This window comes from Notechis scutatus, chromosome 1 (assembly GCF_049901735.1).
Source record: "Notechis scutatus isolate UNSWTSFEM ecotype Mainland chromosome 1, rNotScu1.2, whole genome shotgun sequence".
NCBI classification, from domain to species: domain Eukaryota; kingdom Metazoa; phylum Chordata; class Lepidosauria; order Squamata; family Elapidae; genus Notechis; species Notechis scutatus.
This window is the reverse complement of record NC_142009.1, coordinates 247,495,650-247,510,132: the sequence shown is the minus strand read 5'-3', so window position 1 is coordinate 247,510,132 and position 14,483 is coordinate 247,495,650. Positions and strand designations below refer to the sequence as shown.

Genomic DNA, 14,483 nt, shown 5'->3' with positions numbered 1-14,483 from the left:
AATACATTAGAATGCATTTGATATGACTAGGCTAAGAAAATAATGTAGTTTGGCGTGTTAAAATAATGGAACCATCAGAAATTTCACTGGTACTTTGAAGTCCAAAAAACAATCATTTGCAATTCTTACATATTTCAGCTCCTCCTTTTCTGCAGGTGGCACAAAGACATATCTTGATATAAATGTTTTAAAGCTAGGGTGGCTCACAGACTGAGCGAAAACGTCTCTGAATGTATCAGTTCACTTCTGCTAAGAGAGACAACATTTTGGATATCCAGTGATCACCCCAATGTAATTCAAGTGCAAAGGTCGGCCAGAATAACATGGATAGTTTCCCTTTTATGCATCACTTCCAATGAGCTGGAATTGGTCTCTTTATAATCTTCCTACTCTCTGTCATACTTTAGTGGAAATATATATATATATACCTTTATTTCCGCTCTCTTCTTTCTGTGCGTATTCTTTGTTTTACATTGTGCAAGATGAAGCTTGCAGTAAAAATTACCTGAAAAATAAAAGGAATGCCATTAGGTTTTGTCCCTTCCCCAATGCAATCTGCCAGATAGTAAACTTGACAAATGGAATGGGGAATGTAAATGTAATATACCTTCAAATGTAAGTTATTTTAAGTGACTTTGTTTAAAACCATTTGGAAAGCAGTGCTTTCATGAAAAAGTCCTTTATATGAGAAAAGTTTATTACCTTATTCTAGCAACTGAGTGGTCTTACCTTTGGGATACCAAAGCCTTGGCAAAATGGCTAAAATACCACATGTGGTATTTTTGCTGTGGATAATGAAGATGCTATCCTTGCTTGGTTTCATATAACCCACCCTTTATCATTTAGTTTAACCGTATCTAGGAACATACAATCAAAATATGCGTAGGGTACATTGTCTTGGCATCAATACATAAATATTTCTGAGGGGTCCTTGATGCTCTCTGAACTTGATTGTTTTCTTGCAGATGTTTCATTACTTAAACTACGTAGCATCATCAGTGCTAGTCCTACTATATAGTCCTTTTAGTCTTACGATCAGTGCAATAAGCACTGATGTTACCTAGTTTATGTAATGAAACATCTGCAAGAAAACAACCAAGTTCAGAGACCACCAAGGACTTCTCATTTCAACCCTGAGCTACAAATATTCTCCTTTATCGATAAATTAAAATACTTTATTGTAGATCTGCATTACCTTCTTCTGCATCAAAGGTATATGTTGCTAGGCGGAGAGTAGTTGCACATATGACACATTTAAAGCATTCTCGGTGGAAGAAATGGCCTTCCGCGCTCAATCGTTCCATGACATAAACTCTTTTCTTACAGAAATAGCAGATTTCACTTCCACCTATTGTCTGAGGAAATTCTCTTTTCAAAGATCCCTATTGAAAAAATTAAAATATATTGGTAATATCTGAATAATGTTTGTATCACTATTTAATCTCACAAAAAAAGTTTTTTCAGAAGGAAAACTAGGAGTTTAATCAAGAACAGGCTCTCCTGATTTGCTTGACAATGATTTGTATTGTTACTTGCATATTTTTTTAATCAGAGCTGTTTTACATCATTTTGCATTTTCTTGCTGATTAGACATGTTCTGCATCCTGGCAATATACTATACATTTAAATAATATACAGGTAGTCGTCAATTTACAACCATTTGTTCAGTGACCATTTGAAATTACTTATGACTATTGTAGCATCCTCACATAATCAAAATTTGAACAACTGGTTACATTTACAATGGTTGCAGTATGCTGGGGGTTATGTGATCACTTTTTCCAACCTTGACAAGCGAAGTCAACGGGGGCCAGATGCACTTAACAACTATGTTACTAATTTAACAACTGCAGTGATTCACTTACTATTGGTGTCAAGAAATGGGGCAAAGTTCACTTAACAACAGAAATTTTCAATTGTAGTTGTAATTCGAGGTCTACCCATAGTGTCATAGCAAACCATGCATTTAGTGGTTTGCTACTATATAGTAGTAGTTATTCAGTAGGTCTTATGGCTAAATGGTGGAGCAGGCTTTCCATATGTGGTGTGAGTGCCCATGTGAAGCTATCTATAGCTAGGGTTTAGAACTTGGCAATAGAAGAGCCAAAAGCACTGGAATTAACTCCTACCAGCATCTTAATCAGCCTCTTTGATATGCTGCCATGAAAAACCTTAACACATTTGTGTTCTCACTTTCTCTCCACAGTAATTTTCTGGCAGATTTTAATTGCTAGTGCCATATTTTATGTATTTTCAACTACTGGTACTTCCTGGTTTAATGTTTATGATGCTTGTTCATGATGTTAGATGGCTTTATTAAGGTAGTTACGGTAAAAGATTTTTCAAAAGTCATTTTTGGTGCTGGTTCTATCATCAGTTGTGTGTTCTAATTCTCTTGGATGACACAGCAACATAAGGTTGCCTTCACAGTATCTTTGTAGTGCTTGAATAGATAATCTTGAGGTCTCTTTTTAGTCTCCAGTTCACTATAGAACAATTGATAAGGCATACAGTAGTCCTTTCATTTTGATGATTTGTCCCACCTATGACTCTGATAATTAGGGACTCAATACTCATGGATCCACATTATCCAAATCTTCAAGTTTGAGAAATGGTCTTGCCGACAAATGCCAAGGCTGGAGTGGAGGGCATGAATATGAAATTTCTCCAATTGATTGTTATGTTGTCAGTACCAAGTCCAAGATTCACATCCATATGAGAGAAAGAATAATGATAGCTTCTGCAGACTTTCAGCTTTGTGGAGATATAGACATTGTGCTGCTAGATTACTCTGTTATGCATCCAGCCAGAGCCTGAATGCAGTCAATTTCTTTGTTCAAAGACCAATCACTTGAGATGATGCATCCCAAATATTTGAAGCTCTTTACATTTGGCTGCTGAGTCATCTGCAATGACTTTTGGTTCTGTAGACTGGTATTTGGCACAGGCTCGTAAAGTACTTTAGTTTTTTTAAGGCTATGTTCAAATATAGAATGTGCTGCATGTTCAACATATTGTATATAAAATAGCTCACTAACTAATCTTCAGATTTCCAATTTGTTTATAGAAATTGAATTATGCCCATTTATATAGTACAAAAAAGCACTACTTCCAATTGTCTTAATGTGCTAGACTAGAGTTAGGGAGCAACAATGTTTTTCATATTTTATTCAATGCAATGTAACTCATTTTAATATAATTTATATTATATTCTGTATATCTGTATAAACTGAAAATATAGGCACAAATGTTGGCTTTATCCATTCAAATTTATTTTTATGAATATTTGCTTTGAAAGCCTCTTGTTAAAAGGCAGATGATTTGTATAACCTGAAAATAAGCCATTTTTGGTAGAAAAGTGGGATACAGATATTTTAACTAACTGAAAAAAGGGAAATATTTTCTGGAATTGCAAGCAGAGATTTTAAAAATCTGAATATATGAATGCATGTATATATAAAGGAAACATTAAATGTTATCAGCAAATTCTTAATTATTTTGGGCTACTTAGGCTATAACTTATTCAAAGTACAATACATATAAAGTGATTCAACATAACCAGGGAATCTATGAATAATTCAGCATTTTTATGTGCTTTGGAAAAGCCAGTGCTGTTATCTGTAAAAAGGTTCTATTGTTTTCACTGCTGAAAAATGGATACATTTAATGGATAAAATATTATCATCTTCATTATAACGAGTTGCACTCAATTATGTGTTGATTAAGGCTTACCAATTGCAAAGATGCAGGTAATGGATTAGGTTTGTGATCATTCCTGTATAGATTGACAAGGATTTGTGCTACAGCATCTATTCCATGAGACACCTTCCCTACTGTCATCTAATATTTAACAAGGCCCAAAGAAGGAGAGAGGAAAGAGAAAAGATGGAAAATGAAGAAATCTTGCCTTAGAAATTACAATTTAAGGAAAAGCAAAGCAAAGAAAAACAGTGAAGCAAAGGTGTACAAGTTTAAAGTAAAAAAAGAACAGAGCTTAATTACAGAATGCCAATCCCACATAAAATCTAAACATTTATACCTTACTACATAAAGTCTAAAATCTGTATAATACCATATGTTGACAATCTGCTACATCTTTAAAATCTGAGATTGTATGAATATCTTGAACAGATGAGTTTGTGTGTATGCATACATTCAAACACACTCTACTACACACTCAAGAGGCTAAAGAATTAAGTGAGACCTGCATTTAATTCTGGGCAACTTGTTAAATGGCCAATGAAATAATGAAGATAAAATATTAAAATAATGTTAGTAATAACATTATTACAGTCATCAACACATATTCCTTCTGACTTCTCAAAAAGGGAATAACGACTTCTAATAATTTACCTTGATGACATAATGCAAACATTTACAATTATTACACCAAATTAAAAATGCAAGAAGTATTTTGTAAAAGGAGGCATTCCTGATGAATATGCATGTTTTCAAAAATGCATGAATTATAAATAAAGGTTAAGTTAACAACACCTGTTTTTGATCCTTTGAAGCAAATTATATCTATTGACAGAATTCATATCAATGCTTTAATTTACCAGACACCAATCATGATGGCACCTGGTAAAGCAACATACTTTTGCTTCTTAAAATGATAGACACAATCTTTATTAAAAAGGATGCAAATGCAAGCTTGCCAAAAATGGGATTGTCTTGAAAAAATACAATTATTTTTGTGTGTAAAATTTTATATAACTTGTTTATTAATTTGAATATCATATATTTCAAATTAATATTATATATTATTCAAATTAATATTATTCAGTTTTTTATTTTTTAGACAGGTTACTATCAAATATTTAAAATCTGGGCAATCACTATCACCATCACCACCATCATCAGTGAATGGCCACTATATGAGTGCTTCTGCCTGCTTTGTTACATGAAGTGAGGGTTGAGTAAGTCAGGAGAAATATGAAACTTTTATGAACACAGTGGGAATGGGATACTTAAGAACTATATGGTCCAGGAAGAAATAGGATCAAAAATAAATGAAAGTGGACTGAATGCAGATTTAAAAAAAAAAAAAAAGACTGAATGCAGATTTGAGTGAGCAATACAATAGAAATGTTAGAGAAAATTAGTTACAAAGAAAGAATTAATGAAGATCCATAAGGAAAAGTGAATAGATTGAAAGTAAGAGGAAATAGGAAAGAATCAAAACAAGCACTGTGAGAAGATTAGTATATGAAACAGGATTTGGGCATTATGGAAACTAGGTTGATTTGGAAAGACTGAAAATGGTTTCAAGGTAAACTAGATATATCTGTATTTCCCTTTCTTGGGTTACTATTTCCTTTTCTTTGTTTTGCATTCCTGAAAGTGAACTGTGGGGTGCATATACTCACATGCATTAAACCATGTTTTCAAAGCACTATGTTCCTGAATGTTAAGTCCCAAGCAAACGAACGTGTTATGGTGTTCTATAATGTGTGAATCCATCTTTCTAGATGAAGTTAGGAAAAACAGGACAGCAAAAGATTAAGGCTGGGACATTATTATTATTATTATTCCCTTGGGGATTTTTGTTATGTAAAACATTACATTTCCACAGCATTTTTGTGTTCATGCTACTTCAAAATCATAATCATCATGCTACTTTTTGACAACTGCTATCAGAGAACATTCTGAGGATTGTAAATAAAGAATTGGGAACCCATGTGGGCCTTGAAGCTCACCTGGTAATAAGCACATTTTTTTCTGAACAGCAAATATACAATCATGCTTCTCCCACTGTTTATAGAGGGGAAAGTTACATGATTTCCATTTTTTCAGTCCAAGTTTTAAAATAGTTTATTAAACAGGAGAAGCCAAATTCAAGTTCTGGTGCTGTTTTAAAATTCTTTAATACCCACTACTTTAGCCTTTTTTCAAATGAAACATAGCACATACAAACAGTTCCCTTGCAATATTAGTGAAAGCCAAAGTGACACAGGCATTTTTTTTTTAAGTGACAATATGAAGCTGAGAGGAAACCTGTTAAAGAATACCTTTTCAGAAAGAATAGCAGAGGAAGCAGAGTTTATAGATGAAGAGGAAGCAGCTGAATCATGAGATGGCAGACAAGCGGGAGATGGGAGCGGAGAATGAGAGAGACCTTTAGTGGGAAGTGAATTCTGTGTAAAGCAGAAAGAGGAAAAATGGTCCCAAATTATTTACCTGCAAATGAATGTTAAAATTATGGAACTTGCCAACATGCATTAAATTATTGAAGAACGTTCTGTTATACCCAGAAGAAAAATTATTATAGCCATAAACTAAGACAAACATATCAGAAAAAAACGACATGTTGAAATTGGCCCTTATCACTTTGTGACAGACTATGAGCAAATTTCCACATTTTTAAAAAAATCACATTTAATGAAATGAAGCAAAAGAGTTATTAGCCATGAGCTAGCCCTCTTAACTACTAACACAGTTCCTCACCAACTTTGCATTCTCTGCTTATTTATTCACCTTGGGGATGTCAACACAACCAAACAAGGAGGCCAGATGAGCTGCTTTCTCTTTAATGCTCTTTTTATGAAATTCTCTATTGGCTATGGACTGAGCTTTTTTCTGTGGCAAGAACAGCAAGGAGAGAAAAACAGTTCGAGTTAAGGAAAAAAGTAGAAATAATAGTACAAAAGATAGCAGGTTTGGAGAAAAGAAGATTAAGTAACAAAGAGAAAGAAGGCACAGAAACACTAAGCACTGTTATGTATACATGAAGTTATCTGGAATAATTAAAGAGAAAAAAAATATGTGGGATTCTTTACGAGAAACTTTGTGCCTGATGTCACCCCAATGTACACTTTTTCTTGTGCATTTCACCAGTTGATGAGCTATGCTGCTCTTCCTTTTAAAAACTGTAATGTGCTTTAAAAAAAGACTTTTTCCAGGGATCACATTCTATCAATTTGTGTATGTGCAGCAATCTCTTAGATATCATGACTGCATCCCGAGTTCCTATAGCCTGGCTTTGAGATGTCTTGAAGACTGTTGATTAAAAAAAGGGAGCCAAATCTTTGCTTGATAAATGAAATGATCAAATATCCGTGCAGGACTTAAGAAGTAATTGAGACTTCGAAAACTTTCTAACTCAAGTTTCTCTCAAGTTTCATTAATCAATTTAAGGTGTGTGCAATGTAGAAAATAAATTGTAAAAGGATGAGGGATCTGTGAAAGGAAAGAAAAGTATGTTTTATGGTTAAAGCAGCTAGGATTCCATGGTTCAGAACTGTCCTATATGATTGAATGTGTTTTAGTAGCACAGGAAGAAACCAGAAAGGAAAAAAAAGAAGAGGAAAGAGAGGAAAGAAGTCACCTGATTAATTTTTTCCTCCACATCTTGAAGGCGCTGAAGCACACCAGAGAGTGCAAAGGCAGCAGGACAGGAAGAGGCAAGAGTTTCAGAGACTCTAGACTTCGGCTCGCTTGGTTTTATGCATCTCAAAGGCTTGGCTAGTGGTTGCTCATCAGACAAAGGCCACAAGGGTTTCCTGATAGTGCAGTCCATCTTAGCTATGAACTGAGACTGGGAAATACTGCAAAGGAAACCAGTGGCCTCTTTCCCAGCAAAGGATATCTGCATTGAAATTGGCTAAAATAATCAGAATATACCCATGCAAACGGGCACCTAATCACATGAACAAAAGGCAAATAATTTATTTGGAACAAAAAATCTTGTTACCCAATAGTCATAAACAGCACACATCTGATTATTATAAATTAGATTTCCATTGTCCAATTCTATATTAAAACGATCCTTGACATTATTTTGCTTTTTCTGACATTCACCCAGGATAGGGGATAATAGCGTAAACTTTTGTTAGGAGCTAAGTATTGCTACCTACTATATCACTTCTTCGGTATATTTCACATTGTGTTAAAATGACTTTCTAGTGTTTTGGAATGTATTAATGGGCTTCTTGCTAGCATCATCCAATCATGGTCTCCAGCAGTCAAAGGTTTTTCCCGCCCTGAAGAATGCCTACCTGTTTCTTTGGTGGAGATGGCAGATTATTGGTTGTCTCCTTGGGTTTAGCAAAGCGAGGATTTATAGGAGATTCAGAAGAAAGAAGCAAGCCTGGTCTATTTACCGGCTCCTTAAATTAAAAAAGTGGAAAACAGCCCAAGAACATTTTAGAATTATAACAGAAAGCTAGCATGAAGAAGAAGAAAGAAATTTGAAGAAGAACCACTAGCAGAAGCATTTTAAAATTTGTGAAATTATTATAATTATATAATCATTTCTGTTTATTGCAAATTTAATAATATCCACTAAAATCAGATGGGTACAAACTGAATTGGTAGTTAGCATTAAAATTTATACAGTGTTAGTTAGGACAGTGGGAAGGAGAAGCTCAACTTTTCTTCTCTACTTGGGTCCCAATTAAAATCATTCCCTCAAGCCTCTATTCACACAAATATTAAAGCCAATGGAATAAAAACCTACATAACTAAACAAATTGGAAGCAAATTGTTTTCAAAGCACTCACGTGGAATATTAAATGTTTTGCTTTAAACAGTAGAACATCATAAATATGCTTGGATGGTACTAACCTACAAGACTTATAAAGAAGATAAGGTTGAAGTATCAACGTTAGCTGAGCAAATCATAAATTGAACTCAGGTTTTCTGTAGAGCTCACAGTTTGTATAATCTTCATACTGAAAGCTAAACAGAAACCTAAGCAAACTGAAAATCTGGCCTGTTGCAGGAGTCCCCTGAGTTAGGTGCTATTCAAATATCTAAACTCTGGAAACTTAAAAACCTCTAAAGAGAGAGGATAATATTTATAAACTACATACAATAAGCACTCTTTAGATTTTCCACATTGATGGTCATTAGGAATACCATCACTAATTCTACAATCAAGCTAACTCAGTTTTAAAATCTGATGACTTCTTTCTATCACACGCAACCAGCATTTATTATTGGAGCAACCACTTCATTTTCTTCATTTGAACAATAATTTTTTTAGAATTTTAAAAACCACAATATTCATTAGTCCTTTTGTATAGCAAACTACAATCACAACTGAGCATTTCACTGATAGCTTTTCACTAGCTCAATTTTCAAATTATCCTAGATTGTTGTATATGGTAAAATAACTAGGCAAGCATATTAATTACTGAGAATATATGTGACCTTTTCAACTGCTGTGGAAACATAAAAATTAATCCATGTAGTTTGAAGAAAAAGGAAGTCTTAAATAAACAATAATGAATCTCTGTTGCCTTGATTTGGTCATCATTTTCTGACAGTACCTAACTTAATTGCAACTTTGAAATTTATATTTATTTATTTTGGGTGCCTTTGAGTCAGTGTTGACTCCTAGAAATTGTCAGGACAAGCTTCTGCAGTTTTCTTGGTAAGATTTTAGAAGTAGGTTGCTTGCTTCTTCTAAGAGTGAGTGACTGGCTTAATGTCAGCCAGTTATAAATTAGCCTTGAGCTAATTTTTCCAGTAGCATTGGAAGTGGAGAGGTCAGAAATGTAAACAATTTATTCACAATCTTCAACTGGAATAGGAAAGTGTGACATTACATATCCAAACATTTTACATTTGGTTCAGTGGAGAACATCCTCTATCAGTGATTGCAAATCTTTTTGTTGTGGTGTGCCAAAAGCGTGCACGTGCCGGCACCCACAATGCAATGCACCCCATCCTCTGCACCTGTGCGTGCAATACCCTTGCCTGCCCCCTTACCTGCACTGTGCATGCACGCATATCCCAGCTGATTTTTGGCCTGTTAGAGGCCATTTTCTACCTCCCGGAGGCTCGAGAGAAGTCTCTGCAGGCTTTGGAGGCCGAAAAATGGGCCTGTTTCAGCATTTCCGGAAGGCCTGTTTTTCAGCCTCCTGAGGCTGCAGAGGTTTCCCTCGAGCCTCAGGGAGGCCGAAAACGGCCTCAAACAGGCTGAAAATCAGCTGGGAGGGGCGCGCACATGCGCAGTGCAGGTAAGTTTGGCTAGGGCTCGTGTGCCTGCATAAATGGCTCTGCATGTCGCCTGTGGCACACGTGCCATAGGTTCGCCATCACGGCTCTATCATTAGGTATAGAGAGGTTAAAAATACTCCTTTTTTGAATACTTTTCATTTCAAGTTCAATAGCAATAAAAATAGAATACAGAATAACAGAGTTGGAAGGGACTTTGGGGGTCTTCTAGTCCAATCCTTTGTTCAAGCAGGAGACCCTGTACCATTTCAGACAAGTGGTTGTCCAATCTCTTCTTAAAAGTCTCTCGTAATGCACCCTGAAGGCAAGCAGTTCCACTGACTGTCTAATTTCAAGAAATTTCTCCTTATTTCTATGTTGGGTCTCTTCTTGATTAGTTTCTATCCATTGCTTCTTGCCTTGACCTTAGGTGCTTCGGAGAATAGGTTGTCCCTCTCTTCTCTGTGACAGCCCCTCAAATATTGGAAGACTTATATCATGTCACCCCAGTCCTTCTTTTCATTAGATGAGACATCATCAATTCCTACAACTGTTCTTCATATGTTTTAACTTCTGGTCCTCTAATTATCTTTATTGCTCTTCTTTGCACTATTTTATATAATTGTATACATTGAATTTATGTAGGATGTTTCAAACAAGTTTTTATGGTGGACATTTAAGATTCTGACCACAAAGCCCAAGCTGACACAGAACTTTGACTTGTTTTCTACATGTAATCCTATACTAGAAATATTTGCAAATAGTTAAACAGCAATTGTCATGGAGTATGATGTTTCTAGAAAATCGATTAAGAAAATCAATTTAAGTAACAATAAAAATGTGTAACAAAATTTTCATCATCTTGTAATCTTAACCAAAATATTGCTAACTATCTTAAGAAGCACAAGAATATACAGTTTTTATATTGTTCTATTAAATTATGTTACATGCTAAGACAGCCTGATCCCATGGCATCAGATTATTTAAAAAAAATTTCAGTAACAGGGAAGGAAAGCATCATAAAATTATGTCACACTATCTATCATCTGAAAGGAACCTTGTTTATCTTGGACTAGGAACAAATGACTATGTTGCATTTTCATCATTATACAAAAATACAAAGACAGGAGGTATTCTGAGATGCTTCCTTTTATAATGCCAGCAATATTTATATTATCTGCCTATATGTCTAGAAATGTGTATTTCCTGTATATGTGAAGATTCTGAAACTAATACTGAACTGCATTACTCAAAATCATGCTTTTTAGAGTATTCCCTGAAATGCTGTTTGGAAGCAGAATAAAGTTTTAGGATCTTTCTCCTTGTACTTAAAACTTAAGATAGTAATTCTATGCATATATATTCAGAAGGCCTATGTGCCAATAGCTCAAAATAGCTGCTTATCCCTCAGAAAGATTTGACTCCATTTCCAAATATGAATTTTATTATTTGTACTGGAAGCAGTAACAAAGCAGTAACAAGGCAAAGGAAAGTTTAGTAACTGGTCAAATCAAAGCTGATGAAACTAAGTAAGACAGTAGATTCATTTACTCTATGAAACAGAAGATGTACACAGAAGATCCAAAAACAAGCCAAGGTCACAAGGAAAGATCCAGAATATGTAGGCAGCATCATCATTATAGGAGCTTTGCACAATCAAACATGGAACTTCTGGTAGAGGCTTAAATAGGCTATTTATTTAACTGCCTGACATTATGAGGGAATTCTTCATCCTACAAGATTTGTGTCTTAGATGTTCCCTCCAACTTACTGCACGTACTTTACCGTATGTAAACCACTTTACTGCATGTTCCATATTCCGTAGCATGCAGAGGAGAGAGGCAGGAAGAATTCAGCATCTCTACCTCATCTCTATTTGTTTTTGGATAACACTGCCAGTATAGTCTTATCACCATTTCTCAACTAATCAAGATGGTCTGGCCCTTGTCCTGCAATTGCTCTGCCTTCTTATTCATTTGCTTATTCACTCACCTGTCTCCTTAATGAAACATTGGGCGCATTTTCTTCGAACTTGGCTAAGAGCTGCGTTGCCATTGATTTCACTTTGTTTCGATTTATTGTTCCATTCAAATCCCTTGGTCGATTACTAGAATTTCTTTCTTGATTTAAATGATTTGAAGACTATAAACAAACAGATGAAGAAAAAAAAAGTATATGTCTTTATTCCATAATATTAAGGACTGCCATTTATGTAAATCTTTGATGTAGATTTTAAAAATCTATGTAAAAAAGCTACATTTTTAATAAATAACTTAAGGTAACAAGCATACTTCTTCCTTCTTCCTCTTCCTATTTTCTCCACAACAACCGCTCTATGAAAGTGACTGGCCCCAAATCACCCAGATGGCTTTCATGCCTAAGGTGGGACTAGAACTCACAGTCTCCTGGTTTCTAGCCTGGCACCTTAACTACTAGACCAAATTGTTCTTTCTTCATTACATTTGTGAATTTGAAAAGCATTCTGTCACTCTCATTAGAACAACGCATCTGTTACACACCACAAAAGTAATGCAAGCTTTGAGTTTTTGGGGGATCAAGCATGATAATAAATAAAACAGAAAGTGGGTATATTGGAATGTGAGAATGGAAGAAGTGGTAGGGAAAGATGCTTCCTAAGGAGTGATCAGATAAAAGGGGGAGGAACCCACGAATGAGTAACAAGTAGAGAATTTCATGCCTCAGTAGTTATAAAGATTCATACAGAAATTGGTCTTCTCTCAAATAGTCAGGACCTGAGCTGTGTAGGGTATTAACTGTATTTTGTACACAAATAAATGGGAAGCCACTACTGTATTTTAAGTATACAGCAGGCTAAATATGAACTGATTATGACTTCTGAGACCAACCTGACTGCCTTGTTTTGCTCCAAATAAAATGTTCATAGACACAAAGGTAGACCTGTGTAGAGCCTGGAAGTTCCTGGGACAATTATAATATTAAAACCATTGTCTTCCAATGGGTACAAATATTAAAATTGATAAAATATGCTACTGGCCATTTCTTCAATCTGGAAACAAGAGATAGATCCAAGTCCAGAAATACTCCAAACTACCTAGGCATCCTTCAAAGAGAGTACAATCCTGTTTAAAATATACATTTCTATGCTTTATTGCCTTTCAAATGAACACTTTCTGCTTTACTTGCAACAAATTATCCATTATCTGTCTCACTACAGACAGCAGGCCATTCAGTGGAGTCATACAGATTTCTTGAAAAGTTTATAGAGACATAGAATTGGATGTCAAAACCACATTGATAAATCCAGCTGTATATCTCCAGTGTTTCAAGATATCAAATATTACTGGGAACAGAATAAAGCTGTAGAGTTTCTTATACTCCTGTTTTAAGGATCTGTGTCCAAGCAACATCATTTGAAACCTATCTGAGAGATAGGAATGGAACTATTACAAAGCCATGCCGCCTATTCCCAAATCTAGGGGGCGTGCATAAGCGCACCAACGTGCCTACCGTCCCTGTCCTATTGTTTCTCTTATTCTTCTTTTATTTTTCTTATATGTACCCATTTCATGTATTCACAACTATGTATACACTTATACTTATTATCTTGTAAACAATTGGCAAATCAAATAAATAAAAAAAATAAAAATAAATAAATAAAATCTCTGAGATGATGGCATCTAAAGCCACAGAAAGGCCCTTAAGAAACAATCAAGTAAATTCTATCCTTGATATTTGACACTTGTCACACTACAAGTCTTCAGAGAAGTTTGGCTTCCACTGACAATAGCAGTAGCCATACAGCTTTCCAACCACAGATTTGAAGAATCTAGTATTACTTGAAAGAGGCTAAAGTAAAGTCCTGCTTGTTCAAAGCAAGTTCCAAAACAATATTACTTTTTTTTTTGCAGACATTGAACTGATAACAAAATGGGAGTTATTAATGTCTTCAACTATGGGGCAGTTTAAACCTTTTAATAAATAGATAAAATAATGCTACCCATCCCCTGACTTGTTATGATCAATTTTAATCAGCTAAAAAGCTGAAAGTGAATTCCTTAATATCTACTTTTTATAGTGGAAAACAAATTTTGTTATATAATAATAGCACATTTAATAATTAAATTTATTACCAACCTCTTCAAAACTGATGAAACTTTTGCGTCGCCTTTTATTGGTTTCGTTTTCTTCCACCTGAAAGCAATGAAATCAAGTTAAGAAAACTTTCACAACTGTAAATGAATCAAAAAAATATCTATTTAATAAAAGGGCAAATGAACATGTTGTGCATTAAAAAATCAAATTAGTTATAAAAGAAGAAAGGGCAAAAATCATGCATCAGGTACAATTCAAAGAATTGACTGGAGGACTAAATTTATGGCACTTTTAATATGTTATAAAGTTGATGTTAATGTTTCTCTTTCTACCAACCTATTCTCAGCACATTTTGTTATCTATAGTCCAAACTAGAGTATGCTTTTTTCAGTCTCCTCCATTCTATTCATAAGCTGTGGAATTTGTATAATCTGATTTTTATGTGAAAACCACACATGACTGATGCA

At 34.8% G+C, this 14,483-nt stretch overlaps 1 protein-coding gene across 11 annotated transcripts in view; it reads right to left on the bottom strand.

The window, feature by feature from the left end:
- Positions 1–14,483, bottom strand: part of MICAL2 (microtubule associated monooxygenase, calponin and LIM domain containing 2) — a 149,199-nt gene that overhangs the window by 78,365 nt on the left and 56,351 nt on the right. For 4 of the 11 annotated variants that reach the window (XM_026664837.2, XM_087950952.1, XM_087950959.1 and 1 more), the window contains exons 15-23: positions 14,059–14,115; positions 11,935–12,084; positions 7,998–8,108; positions 7,328–7,588; positions 6,478–6,579; positions 6,012–6,137; positions 3,733–3,840; positions 1,196–1,382; positions 429–505 (exon numbers count right to left, since the gene is read on the bottom strand). In XM_026664837.2, the coding sequence (XP_026520622.2) occupies positions 429–505; positions 1,196–1,382; positions 3,733–3,840; positions 6,012–6,137; positions 6,478–6,579; positions 7,328–7,588; positions 7,998–8,108; positions 11,935–12,084; positions 14,059–14,115 (1,179 nt within the window). The remainder of the gene's footprint in view (positions 1–428; positions 506–1,195; positions 1,383–3,732; positions 3,841–6,011; positions 6,138–6,477; positions 6,580–7,327; positions 7,589–7,997; positions 8,109–11,934; positions 12,085–14,058; positions 14,116–14,483) is intronic. The other 7 variants (XM_087950954.1, XM_087950961.1, XM_087950956.1 and 4 more) reach the window with 5 other exon arrangements.